The 20,496-nt window shown below is 39.8% G+C and overlaps 1 protein-coding gene across 1 annotated transcript; it reads right to left on the minus strand.

Annotated features, from left to right (window-relative positions):
* Positions 1-1,209: 1,209 nt before the first annotated feature.
* NOXRED1 (NADP dependent oxidoreductase domain containing 1) lies at positions 1,210-17,359 on the minus strand (the record flags this gene model as incomplete). Its single annotated transcript, XM_079698977.1, has 6 exons — positions 17,202-17,359; positions 15,286-15,482; positions 10,722-10,902; positions 10,014-10,165; positions 9,164-9,386; positions 1,210-1,387 (listed from the first exon to the last, which is right to left on the minus strand). The coding sequence occupies exons 1-6, from the start codon at positions 17,354-17,356 to the stop codon at positions 1,210-1,212; spliced, it is 1,086 nt and encodes a 361-aa protein (XP_079555103.1). The 5' UTR covers positions 17,357-17,359.
* Between the last annotated feature and the right edge of the window lie 3,137 nt (positions 17,360-20,496).

A 20,496-nucleotide genomic window follows, 5' to 3' on the forward strand; every position in this document is an offset into this window, starting at 1 on the left:
GCTTGGCTCACAAGCACGCAAAAAAGTAAAATGTAAATGATTAACCTAAGACCATGGTGGTTTATATGTAGAGTGAATGGTTTTGTTCCAAAGCACTTTAGCATTTGGCAAACAATAGTTCTGTTCAGTGACAGAGCATAGTCAGCGCCATGCTTTCTCAACTTTATGGTTACTGCTTTGTTTTCTACTCTATTATAATTGACATAAAGTAATTGCAAAACGTAAAGGAAATAAATTTGAACTGTAGGAATAAAATCTATATTTTGCAGAATTATTTTTAGCCATTTAATATAAATGCCGGCTTTTTGGGGGGGGGTGCTGTGTTGGGTCTTCGTTGCTGCGCATGGGCTTTCTCTTGTTGCAGCGAGTGGAGGCTACTCTTCCTTGCAGTACGTGGGCTTCTCATTGTGGTGGCTTCTCTTCTTGCAGAGCATGGGCTCTAGGCATGCAGGCTTCAGTAGTTGCAGCACACGGGCTCAATAGTTATGGCATGCAGGCTCTAGGGCACGTGGGCTCCAGTATTTGCGGCATGTGGGCCCAGGGCACGCAGGCTCCAGGGCACGCAGTCTCCAGTAGTTGTAATGCCAGCTATTTTTTAAAATGGTCTTATGGTTTAAAATAGTTTAAAGGGGAACAGCTTTAAATAAGATAGTACCAGAACAGTCATATTTAGCTGAAATAAGCCTAAAATGAGTCATAATTCAATTAAGATAGTTTACCACACATTTTATTTTTCTACTCAAAGTGTGGGACAATCAAGGTGTATCATTTGTCAGCTACATACTGCTACAGGGAAAGAATGTAACTACATACTGTAGCTACATATTGTAGGAAAAGAATGCTACAGAAGAAGTATGTAACCATTTAATAATGACAATATAACTTCTTGAATTTAGCTTTTAGACAAGAGATAATTTGAATTAACTGAATTGATAATTAGCTGCTGGGGAAGCAGCTTACTTAAGTGTGTCAGGTTATGTGGTTTCAGTCAGTTGCTTCCAAAAGCCAGACACACCCAAATATACTGATGTAAAGAACCTCTTGTTTTATTCTAGATTTTAAAGAGCCATCAGTACAATTTTCTAACTCCTTACTGCCTAACATATGGCAAACACCATACAGTCACATGACTTCCACTGTCAATTATGATAATCAGGGCATTACCACTGTAGAGGGAGAAAAAAATCCGGATTCCTGAGGTCTCTTCTCTTATTGGGATGAGAAACCCGTGGAAACCTCTGGCTCTTGTTCTTTGGTTAGGGTGATGCCAAATGAATCACAGTATAGATGGGTAAGGTTGTCCTGAAAAGTAGTGCTGTGTGAGAGATACTGGCTAAAGGGAGTTTCCTTGAGTTGCACAGCAGTCAGATCAAACCAGGGGAAAGGCCTGGGGTAGGGAAACAAATAGTGTTACTTTTTTATGTCTGTTTAATACATCTGATTTTGCTGTTAAACATTTCCTTTAAAGAAAGTTCTCCTCCACTTGGAAATAGGTACTTCATTTTCTATATCAAACTAATTAAAATTCTTAGTTAAATTAAAAATTCATCTGAGTCTATTCAACACGTGGATTTAATTGTACTTATGAGTTTTCACACTTACAATTCTCTAAGTGCATTTGGGGAGGAATTCATAATTAGAGAATGATTATGACAAATCAACATCCTTTTCGGTATATTTTCCTTGAATTTAGAAAGAAAATACATAAGAGGATCATGGACATTAGGAATGGAAGAGACCTCATTTCTTTTACAATATCCTCTTCAAAAAAAAAAAAAGATACCCTCTTCAACTGTATAGGGAAAGAAGTAGGAGTTAACATGCAAATAAAAATGGGGCAATGTTAAGTATTAGTCTGTAGTGGAATTCAACTTAAAAAGCATTAAGACATAGGATTTTATAGTATTAAAAAAATCAGGAGTAAGGCGAGGATATCTGCTCTCACCACACTTATTCCACATACCACTAGAAGTTGTAGCCAGTGCAATAACACAAGAAAAGGAAATAAAAGGCACACAGATTGGAAAGGGAGAACTGAAACTGTTGCTATATATAGATAACATGATTGTCCATGTAGAAAATCCAAAGGAATCTAAAAAAAAAAATCTCCTAGAACTAATAAACGAATTCAGCAAGGTCATAGGATATAAAATAAACATAAAATAAATTTTATTTATATATATTAGCAATGAACACTTGGGCAAAAAAAAACCCTAAAAATGCAGTTCCTTTCACACACACAAAATAGAATACTTAGGTGTAAATCTAACAAAACATGTACAGGACTTGTATATTGAAAACTACGAAATGCTGATGAAATAAAGAAGATATAAATGGAGAGATATACTGTGTACATGGATGGGAAAATTTAACATTATAAAGATGTCAACTCTCCACAAATTGATCTATAGATGTAATGGTAAAACAAAAATTAGTGACAACACCAAATGCTGGTGAGGATGCACAGAAACTGAATCATACATTGCTAATGATGTAAAAGGATATAATGACTTTGAAAAACAGTTTGGCAGTGTCTTAAAAAAATAAACATGCAACCAGTCATTGCACCCCTGAGCATTTGTCCCAGAGAAATTAAAACTTATGTTTACACAAAAACCTGTACATGAATGTTCAAAGCATCTTTATTCATAATAGCCAAAAACTGGAAACATCCTAGATGTCCTTCAACAGGTGAATGATTAAACAAACTATGGTACATACATGCTATGAAAACATAACTGCCATGAAAACTACTCAGCAATAAAAAAGGAATAAATTATTGATATACACAGCAACTTGGATGAATCTCCAGAGAATTATGCTAAATGAAAAAGGCCAATCCCCAAAGGTTGCATAATATATGATTCCTTTTATATAATATTATTGAAGTGACAAAATCATAGAAATGGAGAACAGCTCAATGGTTTCCAAGTTGGGGAGGAAGGATCAAGATGAAGGATCCCTAGTTATAGAATTGTTCTGTATCTTGACTGTATCAGTGTCAATATCCTGGTCGTGGTATTGTACTATAGTTTTACAATATCTGTGTATAGATATTGTACTATGGTTTGTTCCATTGGGGGAAACTGGATAAATGGGTACATGGGGTTTCTTTGTATTATTTCTTAATAACTGCATGTGAATCAAAATTATCTAAAAAGTTATTTTAAAAGGGAGGGATAGAATTAAAAAGTATAATCTACCAAGAAGATGTAAAAAGTACAGTAAAAGTAAAAGTACAGTAAAAAGAACTTAAGTTCATCAGATAATATGGCTTCAAACTTTATAAAACAAAGATTAGAAATATAAAGAGAATTTGAGAAACTACAATCATAGTAGAAATATTAATATGCCATGCCTCCCATTCTAACAGGTCATCTGATGAAAAAGACCATAGAGCAGCACTTTTCCAACTTTAATGGACATATCACTTGGGAGCTTGTAAAAAGGCAGATTCTGATTCCATACATCTGGGGTGGGGACCCATAATCTGCATTTCTAAACAAACTCCCAGATGATGGCATGGTTATCAGGCAGTTTGAGTGGCAAGGATATGCTGAAAAGGGGAAAAATAAAGTGAAAAAATATATTCTGAATGATAAGACCACCCCTCTCCCTACACACATGCAACTTTCTTTCCCCAAGTTGGGTCCCAAAGACTTAAAGATACCAGTATTCAGGGTTTCCCAAGGAAAAAGCTGATCAAACTACTCTGTAGTAAAGACCACAGTAGCAAACACAGAGTTTCCAAGCAACTTTTTAGTAACCAGGATCTTAAATATGAGCAGACAGGACTTCCTTGGTGGCACAGTGGTTAAGAATCTGCCTGCCAGTGCAGGGGACATGGGTTTGAGCCCTTATCTGGGGAGATCCCACATGCCACAGAGCAACTAAGCCCGTGCACCACAACTACTGAGCCTGTGCTCTAGAGCCCGTGAGCCACAGCTACTAAACCCATGTGCCTAGAGCCTGTGCTCCTCAACAAGAGAAGCCATTGCAATGAGAAGCCCTGCACCGCAACAGAGAGTAGCCCCCGCTCGCCACAACTAGAGAAAGCCCGTGCACAGCAAAGAAGGCTCAATGCAACCAAAATAAATAAATAAATTTATTTTTTAAAAAATATGAGCAGACAATCAAGGTTCTCCATATACTTGAAGAAAGCCTCTAAAATGAATGATAGAGACCAAAATAAATGGTCAAAAAAATCCTGAAGGAAAGACTCCGCAGAGAAGAAAAAACTCTTATCATTTACATTCTCAAAGGGATAAGAGATGGTATTGCATAGGGAAATGACAACAGGATGCTACATAAAAAAGGAATATTTAGAGACTAAAAAAATCTTTGAAAGTCAAAATTTAGCAAAATGAAAATATGTTCTAAATATAATAGTAAAAACAGGATAGTTGAGGAAATCTCTCAGAAAGCAGAACAAAAAGGCAAAGATAATGAAAATAGGAGAGCTAAAGAAAATCAGAAGATCAGCCCAGGAGGTCCAACATTTGGCTAATAAAATATTCAGAAGAGAGAACAGAGAAAACAGAGGGAAGGGGAGGAAATTATCAAAGACATAATAGGAGAAAATTAGAGAACTTGACATGCAGATTGAGAAGGACCATTGAATGTTCTGTTTCTTTTATGGGTGGCAATTACATGGATATTTGCTTTACAATAATTCATTAAACTGTATAGTTATGCATTTATGGAATAGGTACTTTTCTGTGTACATATTTTACAATCTTTTTTTTAAGTTAACAGAAAAAAGGGAGAGGCCCAACAACAGCCCAACACAGTGCATTAAAATACACCCACATCATGACGCATAATAAAATTTCAGGATGCTGAAGTCAACAGATACTATAAGCTTCCAGAGAGAAAAGGAACAGATTTCAGACCAAGCATGAATTGAAGAATTAGAAGGGCACTGTACCTCTCAACAGCAATTTAAAAGCTGAAAGATGATGGAGCAATGCCTTCAAAATTCTGAGGGAAAATTGTCTCTACCCTAGATTCTTTCTTTTTTTAAAAAAAATCCTTTTTGTTGCAATGGTGAATTGTTTCATTAATTACTCTTTCTGATCTTTCATTGTTCATGTATAGGAATGCAAGAGATTTCTGTGCATTTATTTTGTATCCTGCAACTTTACCAAATTCATTGATTAGCTCTAGTAGTTTTCTGGTGGCATCTTTAGGATTCTCTATGTATAGTATCATGTCATCTACAAACAGTGACAGTTTTACTTCTTCTTTTCCAATTTGTATTCCTTTTATTTCTTTTTCTTCTGATTACCATTGCTAGGACTTCCAAAACTATGTTGAATAATAGTGGCAAGAGTGGACATCCTTGTTGCTTTGTATTTCTGTGTTGTCCATCGTAACTTCTCCTTTTTCATTTCTAATTTTATTGTTATGAGTCCTCTCCCTCTTTTTTTGATGAGTCTGGCTAAAGGTTTATCAATTTTATCTTCTCAAAGAACCAGCTTTTTGTTTTATTGATATTTGTTATTGTTTTCTTTGTTTCTATTTCATTTATTTCTGCTCTGATCTTTATGATTTCTTTCCTTCTACGAACTTTGGGTTTTTTCTTCTTTCTCTAGTTCCTTTAGGTGTAAGGTTAGATTGTTTATTTCAGATTTTTCATGTTTCTTGAGGTAGGCTTGTATTGCTATAAACTTCCCTCTTAGAACTGCTTTTGCTGCATCCCGTAGGTTTTGGATCATCGTGTTTTCATTGTCATTTGTCTCTAGGTATTTTCTGATTTCCTCTTTGATTTCTTCAGTGATCTCTTGGTTATTTAGTAACGTATTGTTTAGCCTCGATGTGTTTGTGTTTTTTACGTTTTTTTCCCTGTAATGGATTTCTAATCTCATAGCATTGTAGTGGGAAAAGATGCTTGATATGATTTCAGTTTTCTTAAATTTACTGAGGCTTGATTTGTGACCCAAGATGTGATCTATCCTGGAGAATGCTCCGTGTGCACTTGAGAAGAAAGTGTAATCTGTTGTTTTTGGATGGAATGTCCTATAAATATCAAGTCTATCTGGTCTATTGTGTCCTTTAAAGCTTGTGTTTCCTTATTAATTTTCTGTTTGGATGATCTGTCCATTGGTGTAAGTGAGGTGTTCAAGTCCCCCACTATTATTGTGCTATTGTCGATTTCCACTTTTATAGCTGTTAGCATTTGCCTTATGTATTGAGGTGCTCCTATGTTGGGTGCATATATATTTATAATTGTTATATCTTCTTCTCAGATTGATCCCTTGATCATTATGCAGTGTCCTTCCTTGTCTCTTGTAACATTCTTTATTTTAAAGTCTATTTTATCTGATATGAGTATTGCTACTCCAGCTTACTTTTTTTTTTTTTTTTTTTGCGGTACGCGGGCCTCGCACTGTTGTGGGCTCTCCTGTTGCGGAGCACAGGCTCCAGATGCGCAGGCTCAGTGGCCATGGCTCACAGGCCCAGCCGCTCCTTGGCATGTGGGATCTTCCCGGACCGGGGCACGAACCCATGTCCCCTGCATCGGCAGGTGGACTCTCAACCACTGCGCCACCAGGGAAGCCCCCAGCTTTCTTTTGATTTCCATTTGCATGGAATATTTTTTTCCATCCCCTCACTTTCAGTCTGTATGTGTCCGTAGGTCTGAAGTGGGTCTCTTGTAGACAGCATATAGATGGGTCTTGTTTTTGTATCCATTCAGCAAGCCTGTGTCTTTTGGTTGGAGCATTTAATCCATTCACTTTAAGGTAATTATCAATATGTATGTTCCTATTACCATTTTCTTAATTGTTATGGGTTTGTTTTTGTAGGTCCTTTTCTTCCCTTGTGTTTCCCACTTAGAGAAGTTCCTTTAGCATTTGTTGTAGAGCTGGTTTAGTGGTGCTGAATTCTCTTAGCTTTTGCTTGTCTGTAAAGCTTTTGATTTCTCCTTCGAATCTGAATGAGATACTTGCTGGGTACAGTAATCTTGGTTGTAGTTTCTTCCCTTTCATCACTTTAAATATATCGTACCACTCCCTTCTGGCTTGTAGAGTTCCTACTGAGAAATCAGCTGTTAACCTTATGGGAGGAGTTCCCTTGTATGTTATTTGTCATTTTTCCCTGTTGCTTTCAAAATTTTTTCTTTGTGTTTAATTTTTGTCAATTTGATTACTATGTGTCTCGGCACGTTTCTCCTTGGGTTTATCCTGCCTGGGACTCTCTGCACTTTCTGAACTTGGGTGGCTATTTCCTTTCCCATGTTAGGGAAGTTTTCAACTATAATCTCTTCAAAGATTTTCTCGGGTCCTTTCTCTCTCTCTTCTCCTTCTGGGATCCCTATAATGCAAATGTTGTTGCGTTTAATGTTGTCCCAGAGGTCTATTAGGCTGTCTTCATTTCTTTTCATTCTTTTTTCTTTATTCTGTTCCTCAGCAGTGAATTCCACCATTCTGTCTTCCAGGTCACTTATCCATTCTTCTACCTCAGTTATTCTGCTATTGATTCCTTCTAGTGTAGTTTTCATTTCAGTTATTGTATTGTTCATCTCTGTTTGTTTGTTCTTTAATTATTCTAGGTCTTTGTTAAACATTTCTTGCATCTTCTCAATCTTTGACTCCATTCTTTTTCCGAGGTCCTGGATCACCTTCACTATCATTATTCTGAATACTTTTTCTGGAAGGTTGCCTATCTCCACTTCATTTAGTTGTTTTTCTGGGGTTTTATCTTGTTCCTTCATGTGGTACAAAGTCCTCTGCCTTTTCATTTTGTCTATCTTTCTGTGAATGTGGTTTTCTTTCCACAGGCTGAAGGATTGTAGTTCTTGCTTCTGCTCTAACCTAGATTCTATACCTGGCTATGTTCTCAATAAAATATTAGGTTAGAATAAAAACATTTTCAGACATAGTCCCTAAAAATTACTTCCTATGCAGGCTTTTCTAAGGAATCTGCTGGAGAAGGACAGATTCCACCATAATGAAGAAGGAAATGAAGCCAGAGGAAGAGGGGTCCAGGAAAAGAGATCCAGCATAAGAGAGAGGCGAAGAGAATCCCAGGGTAAGGGAGGAGGAAAATTCCCAAACTGACAGTGTACCACAGGTCATTGGTGATTAATTAGAACACAAAAGATAAGAGGGGGGTAAGATCAAGGATTACTTCCAGGTTCTGGCCTGAACAACTCTGCGAAGGAGCATGTAATGGCAACCTAAGTCCCCAAAGTGGAAAAGGTCACCCAGGAACAAAGTGTAGAATGAAAAGAAAAGAAGGCCTAGGACAGAGCCCTGAAAACTCCCAGATTTGAGGATGGGGCAGAAGAGGAGCTGGCAAAGGAGGGATCGGAGGGACAGGAGGAAAATGAAGAGAATGTGAGGGTATCATGAAAGCTAAGAGAAAAGATTGTTTCAAGAAGGAAGTCATGTTCAATAGCCAAGGAAGAAAAGGATTTAAAAGTGTCCAGTGAATTTAGTGACATGGAAGTCACTGGTAACAAGGGCAACCATTTGTCCCTATTAGATTATTAAAGATTAAAAAGAATGATCTAATAGTTATCAAGCTATAGTGAAATGGCACTCTCATACACTATTGGTAGAAACATAAGTATCACTTTTTTGATAAGCAATTTAGGAATACCTATCAAACATAAACTATATATAACCTCTGACCCAGAAATTTTACTGGTACAAGTGTGCAAAGTTTAAGGATGAAATGTTCAAAGCAGCCCTTTGTGCAAAATGTGGGGCAGAGGGAACTACACTGCCATCAAGAGGAAATAGGATGAATAAACGTAGCTAAAGAAATGTATCCAATGGATGCCTGCACAGTGCTCATAAATGAAATAGATATGATTGTACTAACATAGAATGGTACCTACGATGTAGTAAGTATAATCCCCATGTTTCTAAAATGTATATATAGATACAGATATGCATATACATTATAATGACAATATAAATATATGTTTGTAAATGCATAGGTAGACAAAAATACAAAAACCATCAGAGGTAAAGTCTATGAAAAGGGATTTGGGGGGCAAAGGAGGTCTCTCACTTTTCCACTAGTTGGATTTTTTTTATAAGAATGTATTCATTTTATACATTTCTAAAGATAACATGAAAGGAAAAAGATAAAAAGCATCTGCTAAGAAAACAGTGTGGGAGAAGTTAGAATGGCCAGTCATCTAATACTTTACCTTTTCCGAGACAGGTTCTTGGCATAGGCTTTGCTGACAAAATCTTGTGCTTGAAATTTTTGGAAAGACACTGTGTCTTTCTCACAGGCTTCAAAGTGCTTGGAGAGGAACAGTTCATTCAGAAGCTGCAGCACTTGTGAGTGGGGCACGTCCTTTGCTGTGCAGACATTTATGGCTGCATAGAACACTCCCTCCAACCACTTGATATTGAGGATTATTCCCCCTAAACATCAGTGAGAAAGGAAATACCAGTTAGCACCACCAAAAAGGTTTGCAGGGAACCTAGGACAAACCCCAGACGGTGAACAGCCACCTTCTGTCCAAGACAGTTTGGTTATATGAACCTCAAGATAAGCGCTCTTCCTTTCCAGGCCAAGAGACCTGTGTGTGCCCTTTATAACACATCGCGTGTTGACCCTACCAGAGGAAGATATGTTAATGTAGGCATTGCTGATGACAAATGCATCTCTAGAAACCTCTAGAATGGTCCTTGCCAATAAGGCAAACTGCAAGGTTACAGTAAGGAAAAGCCATTTAGTCCCAGACACTGCATCCTCTGGTTTAAATAGGCTCTCTCCTCTGGTTGTTTCCAATTCATCCTTAAAGGGTCCAATTAATCACACTTCTTAGCTTTCCCTAAAAAGGCTACTTTTTGCCACCAAAGCTGTTCCCATGTAAAACCTAAATAGCTGAGAACATATCTAGCTTGTACTTACACACACACACACACACCCTCAGCACACATGCATGCACGCACGCGCACACACACACACTCAGGGATTTAATAAGATAGCAACAGGCCAAGAGGAAGGTAATTTTTAAAAGTGCCAAAAATATCGTGAGCCATTACCAGCAGAACTGTAGGGACACGTAGCCTGAAGAATCACAGGGTCTTGGAGAGCAGCTGAGATTTCCTTATTGGCCCCCCAGATGCTGGCAAGATCTTCAACACACTGATACTGAGGCCGCAAGACATTGGTGTGGTTCAGTAGGAGTTTCAACCTGAAAGTAAAGCCACCAACGCAGGAAGTGCAGGGCCTGGACTGGAATAAAGCACCACGTGACCCACTGAGTTTACATCCAGCCCCAACAACGTAGTCCCCTGCACAGCACTGCTCACAGGCAAACGCAGGTGTGGGTCGGTACTGGGGCACTACATCTTAGATGGATTCTTCACCCATCCACTTAACACTTATTCAGTGTCACCACGAGCCAGGCACTGAGCTAGACACTCGAGGTACAAAAATAATATCCGACACATGCTCCAGATCAATTTTCATGCTGTTGAGTGGTGTACAAGGGGAACACTAATCAGCTTCAAGTAGTTGGAAGTAATGCTCTACTGCAGTTCTAAACATTTGCACATCAAAGAAAAGGTCCCACCCACAAGTGCTGGAAAAGCAGGGAAGACACAATTTCAAAGGCTGGCTGGTCCTTCTGCCAATGAAGCTGCTTCCACCTTATGACTGGGAATGAGCAACTCCAAGAGGTAGGGGCCAGGGTGGAGATGAGGAGACACAGCAATCCTGCCAATCCTGTGCTCACCCTAACAAGATACCTGGGTAGTGGGACAGCAGCTACAAAGCTGTACACAATGCAGGCTTTTCCAAGGCTGGCTTGAATTTCTACACAGATATTAGACAGCTGAGATGGCAGGCAGCAGAGGAATATCACGTTGGCCCACTCCACCAGAGAAGAGTTATGGTAAAAGCACTGGATTCCCAGTTTCTTGAATTCATCTGGGAGGGAATAAAGGAAGTCAGAAAGATCACAGTACAAAGAACTTTTAACTCAACATCAATTGTGGAGAGAGAATGACAATTATTTTATCTCAAGTCTTGTCACCACATTAATCAGAAGAGATTCCCTCATGCCTTCTAAAAGCCACACAGCAAAGCCCTGACCCCATGACTATGGCACAGTGCTTGAGATTGTAAGATAATTCATCCTTATCTTATGTTTTAGACCAAATGCTAGAATTTTTCAGTTTTTTTCAGGAAGAAAAAAAGTCTGAATGAAGCCTTCTCCAATTTACAGAATTCATCGTGTACCAGATAATGTACAAAGTACATACGTTATCTAAGGGAATCTCATAAGGACCTTATGAGACAGAGGCTAGTATTATTCCTATATTATAGATGCACAAACTGAGGCTTCAAGAATTCTGTGACTGGGCCGAAGTTAAATAGCTTAACTGGCTTGAAATGGTGGGAAAGACTGAGAGAGTGGAAGGGTATAGGGCAGAGGATGGGAGGAATTTGGAAAAATATGCTTACAGTTTCAGTAAAGTATACACAATTTAATGTCAATAAGATATTTATAAATGTAGAAAGAAATGTGATAACTCATGTAGTTGCTAAAAACACTTCTTGGTAGTTAATCATTTAATTGTACTTATTGTGTACAATTATTGTGATCTGGATCCTCAAAAGCAAAAATGTGAACTCACATACGGTAGTATGTTTTAAGTGTTATCAGAGAACAGGATGTTAGACATTGCAGGGGTCAGTTCTTCTCTTAACCACCACAAGTATGTGATAAAGTTGATGCTGAGGTTATCTGGGTACTCAGGTACTTCCAGGTAGGAAGATACACAGGACAAAGAAGAACTTTAGAAAACATGCACATCCGCTCTTCTTCCATATGTGGTTCTCAAAAGTGCACAGAAGCTGATGCTGAGCATTTTGAATTCTTGCTTCCTTAATACAACATACAGTGATATTCTATAACTGTAATTTTATTATTAATAAACATATTGCTTCCCAGAAGAATATATGCATTTTATTGAAATGTCATATATACTGGTCCTATTGATGAGATTTAAGAAATCTGCCTTGAGGGGTTAAGATTTTTTTTAGTTTCCTAAATATAGAAGGAACATTTACAAATCAATAAGAAAAATCATACAGGCATCCAACAGAAAAATTGAACAAAAAAGAACTCAAAAATGATGAAATAGCAATAAGCCTATAAAAATTTTAATTCTTCTAGTGATCAGTGAAAGGAATATTAAAATAAGAAAAATTGTAAAGGCATATTAAAATGGTGATTAAAAAAAAGATTCCCAGAATTGACAAGCGTGTAGTAAAATGGGTATTCTTACACACTGTTGATGAAAGTTTATACCTGAACAACATCCTTTGTAGGTCAGTTTGAAAAAATATATTAGAAGTTTCTTTAAAAATTAAATATACCTACCATATGACCCAGCCACCCCATTCCCAAGTGTTTGCTCAAGAAAAATTAAAGCATTTCTCCACACCAATATCTGTACACAAATGTTCATAATAGCTCTATTTGTAATAGCCCCAAACTGGAAACAACCTGAATGTCCATCAACAGAGGAATAGATGAACTATGGAATATCCATGCAATAAAACACTATGCAGAAATAAAAAGAATATCAACACATGAAACAACACAGATATATCTCAAAATAATTATGCAGAGTGAAAGAATCCAGACCATTGCAGGGAGGGATAAATTAGGAATTTGGGAGTAATATATACACACTACTATATATAAAATAAACAATAAGGACCTACTGTATAGCACAGGGAACTATACTCAATATTTTGTAATAACCTATATGGGAAAAGAATCTGAAAAGGAATATATGTATATAGAATATATTCTGTATAATATATTCTATATATATATACATATAACTGAATATATAGAACTGAATCACTTTGCTGTACATCTGAAACTAACACAACATTGTAAATCAACTATACTTCAATAAAAAAATTATAAAAAGAATTCAAAAAAAAAAAAGAATTCAGACCAAAGAAAAAGTACAGACTGTATGACTCCATTTATCCAAAATTCTACAAAATGCAAACTAATCGGTAGTGACAGAAATCAGACCAGTGGGGATTTCCCTGGTGGCACAGTGGTTGGGAGTCCACCTGCCAATGCAGGGGACACGGGTTTGAGCCCTGGTCTGGGAAGATCCCACATGCCGTGGAGCAACTAAGCCCATGCGCCACAACTACTGAGCCTGTGCTCTAGAGCCTGCACACCGTAACTACTGAAGCCTGCGCGCCTAGAGCCTGTGCTCCGCAACAAGAGAAGCCAATGCAATGAGAAGCCTGCGCACCACAACGAAGAGTAGCCCCCGCTCTCTGCAACTAGGGAAAGCCCGCGTGCAGCAACCAAGACCCAACGCAGCTAAAAATAAAATAAATAAACAATTAATTTAAAAAAGAAGAAATCAGATCAGTGGTTTCCTGAGTGAGTTCTGCAAGGAGGTAGAGAGATTCATTACCTTGATTACGTTGATGGTTTCACAGGAGCATACATGTGTCACAAAACATCAAACTGTACACTTTTATTTTTTTAATTTATTTTTAAAATATTTATTTACTTATTTACTTAGGCTGTGCTGGGTCCTTAGTTGCGGCATGCAGGATCTTTCAGTTGTGGCATGCAGACTCCTTAGTTGCAGCATGCGGACTTCTTAATTGCGGCATGCATGTGGGATCTAGTTCCCAGACCAGGGATTGAACCCGGGACCCCTGCATTGGGAGCTAAGTCTTACCCACTGGACCACCACGGAAGTCCCTGTACGCTTTTTTTAAAAAAATTTATTTATTTATTTATTTATTTATTTATTTATTTTTGGCTGCGTTGCGTATTAGTTGCAGCATGTGGGATCTTGGTTGAGGCATGCAGGATCTTTTTTCGTTGCCGTGAGCAGGCTCTTCTTTGCGGTGCTCGGGCTTCTCTCTCGTTGTGGCTGTGGATTTTCTCTCTCTAGTTGTAGCACATGCACTCCAGAGCATGTGGGCTCTGTACTTTGCGGCTTGAGGGCTCTCTCGTTGAGGTGCGTGAGCTCAGCAGTTGTGGCACATGGGCTTAGTTGCCCCACAGCATGTGGGATCTTAGTTCCCTGACCAGGGATTGAACCCGCGTCCCCTGCTTTGGAAAGCGGATTCTTTACCACTGGACCACCGGGGAAGTCCCCGTGTACACTTTTAAAATGTGCAGTTTAGGACTTCCCCAGTGGTCCAGTGGTTAAGACTCTGCACTTAAATGCAAGGGGCACGGGTTCGATCCCTGGCTGGGGAACTAAGATTCCACATGCCTTGTAGCCTGGCCAAGAATTTTTTTTTTAATGTGCAGTTTATTATATACAAAGTATATCTTAATAAAGCTGTACCTGTACTCTGACCTAGTAATTTTGTTTTTTAAATTATGTACAAGGAAGTCCTACTAAATAAGGCACGGCTACATAAATTATCATACAGTCATACTTAGGAATACTATACAACCTTAAAATCATGAGTTTGAAGACTGTCAAATAATATGAGAATAGGCTCATGATACATTAAATGAAAAAAGCAGGATACAAAAAGCTTTGTAGAGTGTTAATTACTGATATAATCTGATATAATGAGAGGAAAAAATGGGAAAGAAATGATAACCCTGCTAGGAGAATTATAGGTTGTTATTATTTACTTCCCTATAGAGTAGTTTTCTAAATTTTCTATAACATTCGTATATTACTTCACATTAAAATTTTTTTTGAAGTATAATTTACATACAATGCGACACACAGATCTGAAGTAAATAGTTTGATCAACTTTGACAAATGCACACACCTATGTAACTCACACCTCTCTCAAGATATAGAATATTTCCAACTCCCCAGAAAGTTCCCTTGGGCCTCTTCTCAGTCTCCCCAGAAGCAACCACTGTTCTGATTTCTATCACCATAAGTTAATAAATGGAATCATTTTAAAACTTTTTCAGTAAATGTTATTTTAAAAAAATAAGGCCAAATATTTGGAACTGGTAAACACCACTCAGACTCTAACTGGTCCAGTTAGAAAATTTGAATTCTGTTTGGAAAGCTTCTCTATATCAAAGACCCAGAAAGATATCTCGCCACCAAGGGCACAGGGAGGAGAGATGGATATAAATATTTAGGTGGAGAAGAAAGTTGCTTTAAGGAACAAGTTTAAAAACCATCTTTCTGGCTTTTCTCAGGGCCAGCAAGCTGAGAACTCGGCATGCTGTATGCAAGGATTCCTCTTTTGAGGGACCCTTTCAAAATGGCCTCGTCACCACCTAAAGAGCACACCCAAGCCCCCCTTCTACTGCGCAGTGCTCCTCACCCAGGGTCTCTGGCCTCCGAGTGGAGATCCTCAGGCTCTCAGCTGGGATGGGGACAAGCTGAAGCAGTGTATGAGCCAGCTGCTTCCCAAGGTGGCCGCCTCCAATGATGCCCACCTTTAACGTATTGTCATCAGGAGTGTCTTCACACAATCCAGTCAAGCGACATCTAGAAGTTTGCTTCTCCTGTAATGATTTTCTGGAGAAAGATTCTCTGGAGAATGAACACAGACACACACCCAAGTAAACGCAGACCCTTAGTCCTTCTTGACTGTCAACCTCTGATGTTCTCTGGTTTGACTTCCTCACATGCAGCCTGCTGTGACACCTTAAGTACTTCAGAGAGAAGAATTCCAATTATGTCCCACTGATCCAGCTTCACTGATGGAATGAAATGTTCCTCCTGAGTGAATTTTCCAGGAAGTAAAGCATACCCCTTTCAAAGCATCAGAACTTGTTTAAAACATTCTTAAGTGAACATTTTTGGGGTTATATGTATCGTGCATTTCCCTGCCTTCTTAAACACAAGGTGTGACTACTTAACCATTTCTTTGACTCAGGACCATCACTGTGAACAGCCTAATTACAATTACACCTTATCCTGGAACATGGGGAGCCAGTTCCTTCATTGTTTCCTGTGCAGACAGCTGTCAATTTCCATCTCCATCAGGATGAGTGCACCCCTCTCCTACTATACACCTCCTCTTTCTAGTTTGCTATTTCAGTTCTGCACAAACCCAGGAAACCATGTCACTTAGCTTTTTTCCAAACGTAATGATTTATAAAAGTAAATGGTTTATAAGGGAAAACAGACCTAAGAAACTGAGGATCAAGGATCTGAGGCCACTCTTTCTGGAGGTTCACTTGACCCAAGATGAACAAAGTCTGACATCTGAATACCTAAGGCATTTTTTATGTTGTTATATGGCAATCTTACATTTGTTCTATATTTCTGTGAAAATTGGAGTCTTAAAGCTCTGGAGTTTCCATGTAAGCATCACAAGCCCCATTCTATTTAAGGCTTCTCTTTTGGTTAAAAGGAGAGCATTTTCTCTCTGTGCCTGATCCTTCCAAATAGAAGATGCCTTCTGGAAGTTTCCCATATTGGTCTCTCATCACTCATCTTGGAGGCAGCCAATAGGTTTACGCATCCTTATCAGTCAGCCAGTCAGCAAACTTCTTGAGTAGTCTGCCTCCTCGGGTATGTGCTGTATCTATAACATGTTTAATTCAGATCTGGTCCCACCATCTAGGAATTAATCTAATTTTAGAGAAAAGTAAACTGAGAAGCAGACTGAGGGGTTGGGGGGTGGGGACAAATGCTCCAGGAGTGACCTAGAATTACAGAATCCAGGAGCCTAGTCCTAGGTACTTCGCTCTCACACACCTCCTATTTAAGTGTCAGAAGACAGGACTGGACTGAGAGCTTCTTTGAAAATCAGTATTCCTGGTTTCAGGCAAGTCATCTGGCCGTAAGGACCCCCAAATTTCCAGGAAGCTTTCTTGTGAGGAAGCATTCCACTGTTAGCTCAGCCCCAAAAGAAAAAAATGACCCCATTTTCAGCCAATAGCCATGGAATGGCTAGTGATTAGTAGCTGTGGCAGACAAGCTGGTCATCCTGATGAAGGAGTGAATGATAGGATGGATGGATGAACGAATGAATGAATGGATTATTTAATGTCTACTCACCGAAAGGAAATCACCACTAATCTGTGCTTTATTACATAAACACAGCCAAGGGAGCCTGGTGTGCATTTCCCTGGTGCTTTCAGACCAGCAGTACTCGAGTGTGGGCTGGAAAAGGTAGGAGGACACTCCCCCTGCCAAAGTTATTCTCCAATATAAAAAGTTTAAGTCATCTGGATTCTCTGCAGTGAGATTCTTCTCCATCTGCCTGACCTTGGAGACCCAGCTTACCTCAAATTATGGAGTAGCTTGCAGAAGAAGGTTGCGTGGGCACAGGCCTTGGTCATCAGCCCATGAGAACGGCCCAGCAAATACAGCCAGCTGTGGTCTTCCTCTTGAATCCCATACTCAAACTGCAGTGTCTCAAGGTCCTCTAGCATGTCCATCTCCAAACCAGCATTTCCTGCAACAACAGACACCAATCAACTCAGCTCCTTGTCCGGGAAGAAGAAGGAGTCTACGCAGGAGGGTGTGTGTGCCCAAGTCTCAGGGTCTCCTGACGGTGGCTTCAGCACCTCTCCTCCCGGTTATGAACTGGCAGCTCTCATCCGCTTCTCTGAGTGTGAGTCCTGGAGAATTCCTAAGCACTGACTACCCGTGAGTCAGGAATACTGAATTCATGAAAAACCTGGACAAAATCCATATAGGTTCCAGGCACAGTTTTCAGCAGATGCATTTACATTAACAATGTGTTTCACAGGCACACTTCTCCCTTCCATTCTCTCCTAGGTTTTAGAAATAGGACTGAACACTTAGACCACATTTCACAGAAATTCTCCCCTTTCACTAAACTCTGTGTTCCCCACAGGGTGGAAAAGAACCCAAACTAAATATCACGGTCCTTTGTCTAGGGCCGGGACATCTAGATTTTAGAAAATGAAGCCAGAGAGGTATAAGCCCATCCACATTTATCTCTCACCAACCAAACGGAGGAGAAGATGGCTGTGCTCCTCAGTGGTTCTGGTCCTGGAGGGTAAGAACTACATTTTCAGGGAGAATTACCCAAGAAGGTTGTCATTATGACTCCTTAGCTACCAGATTACTTCAGTCTTGGAGCCTTAAAGGGGCCAGCCCCACTTAGAGGTTTTCCAGACCTGCAACATGAGGGCAAGAATTCCTTCACTACTTCTTGGAGTACTACACCAGGGCAGTATGGGATCCCCCTTTTCCCAACAGAAGTTTCTAGACTTCTAGGTTTGTTGTTTTTTTTTTGCAGACTGCAATATCATACAGATCTTAGCACTACTCATCGAGTTATTTTTCAAACCCCTTCTTTTCGTGTTCAAAAAATTAATGAATAAATAAAATAAACAAAATAGATAAAATAAATTCTAGGGATCTAATGTACATCATGGTGACTATAGGTAAGAATACTGTATTGTCTACTTGAAATTTGCTAAGAGTAGATCTTAAGTGTTCTCACCACACACACAAAAAAGGTAACTGTGAGGTGATGGACACGTTAATTAACTTGACTGTGGTACTAGTTTCACAGTGTATATCAAATCATTATATTGTTATCACTTAAACATATACAATATTTATTTGTCAATTATACCTCAATAAAGCTGGGAAAAATAATATTCAAAACTCTAATCTATTTTATAGCAATGGCAAAATTGAGATCAGAATTCAAAACTGCTCCTAACCTTTTTAAATTAAAAAAATTTTTTTTATTGAGGTGAAATTCACAAAACAGTCATTAAAAAGTGAACAATTCAGCATATTCAGTGTTGTTCACCCACTACTTCTAGTTCCAAAACATTTTCAACTCCCACCAAAGGAAACGCTATACCCAATAAGCAGTTACTCCCCATTTCCTCCCCACCCTCCCACTCAGCCCCTGGCAACCACATATCTGTTTTTTTATCTCTGTGGAATTACCTTTTCTGGCTATTTCACATGAATGGAATCATACAAAACGTGACCTTTAGTATCTGGCTTCTCTAATCCTTTTTGTAGGAAGGCCGTTAGGTCAATCGCTTTAAAAGCAAAGTCTCCAGCACTTGAAGTGAAGAGCAGACAAGTTTTCAAGCCTAAGAAACCCTTCCTTAGACCGTAACAGTGGGTAGGCCATCTGAATGTTGCAGGTGATGTTTCCTGATCCGAAGGAAAGAGACGCTCAAAACCTTACAGCTCAGCATGACAACGCAGCACACGTTAACTTGTATAAGCGTGGATTCTAGACCCATCCTTTACTTACGCATTCTCAGAAATGGGGATCTGCTGCTTGTGGCTTTGTAACACATCGAGTGGGCTAGGCTGAACTACATTTTCCAGCATTCCCTTCCCTGTCTGTTTCCAGTTAGGGTGTGCCACACAGGAGAGGTTTCTGTGCGGATCTGGAGGTGGAAGTGCAGCAGCCGTTTGTGCCTGCGAGGCTGGACGGGCACTTTTGCTGTCTGCGGGCGGAGCTGTTACTGTGGGGCAGCAGTTGGGCCCGCAACTGCTATACCTTCCCTGGGATCCTCCTGCAGCTTCTCACACTCCTGGGCCAGGTGTGTGTTCAGCTGTGTGACAAAGGCCACCAGTGAGCTTCCCCTGCAGGTCATCCACTTCCTCAGGTTGGAGGCGGTGAGAACTGGCAGGGGTTCCAGTCCATCCTCATGGGCTCCAGCTCATCCTTGCTCCCCCTCCCCTCACTTTTTATCCATCTCCCCTTCCCCACTGCCTGCCCTATGGATTTCTAGCTCTACCACCAGACATGAAGATAACCTTCCAGAGACTGTACCAGCTGCCACACTTGAGCAAGGTCAAAGCCCTGTAATGAATCCCACATGTAGATCAGACAGGTGGACAGACTGGGAGACTATATACTCCTAGTGGCTCTGCTTCTCTAAATGAACCCTCATACACTAGTTAGGTCACCACTGTTTATTTGAAGATCAGACAATAACTTCAGCACAATTTAGCGAATTAAACTCCTCTTTCTTCAATAGCAAGAGGGTTGATCCGGAAAGGAACAAATGTGAGGTTACCTGGAATCGCAAAGGCCACTGCAAGGTACAGGAGCAAAAGATGGAATCTGATCCCCTTAGAGCAGGCTTTCTCCGCAATGGCACTACTGACATTTGGGGCCGGATAAGTCTTTGTTGTAGGGAGCTGCCTGTGCATTGTAGGATCGTTAGGAGCATCCCGGGCCTCTATCCACTAGATGCCAGGAGCTCCATCCAGTTGTGGCAACAAAAAGTGTCTCCAGGCTTCCCTGGTGGCGCAGTGGTTAAGAATCTGCCTGCCAGTGCTGGGGACACGGGCTCGAGTCCTGGTCCGGGAAGATCCCACATGCCGCGGAGCAACTAAGCCCGTGTGCCACAACTATTGAAGCCCGTGCACCTAGAGCCCGTGCTCCGCAACGAAGACAAGCCACTGCAACGAGAAGCCCGCGCACCGCAACAAAGAGTAACCCCTGCTCGCCGCAACTAGAGAAAACCCGCGCACAGAAACGAAGACCCAACGCAGCCAATAAATAAATAGATAGATAAATAAATAATAAATTCTTAAAAAAAAAAAGCATGTCCAGATATTG

The sequence above is a fragment of the Hyperoodon ampullatus genome (genome assembly GCF_949752795.1).
Source record: "Hyperoodon ampullatus genome assembly, chromosome: 3".
NCBI lineage: Eukaryota > Metazoa > Chordata > Mammalia > Artiodactyla > Ziphiidae > Hyperoodon > Hyperoodon ampullatus.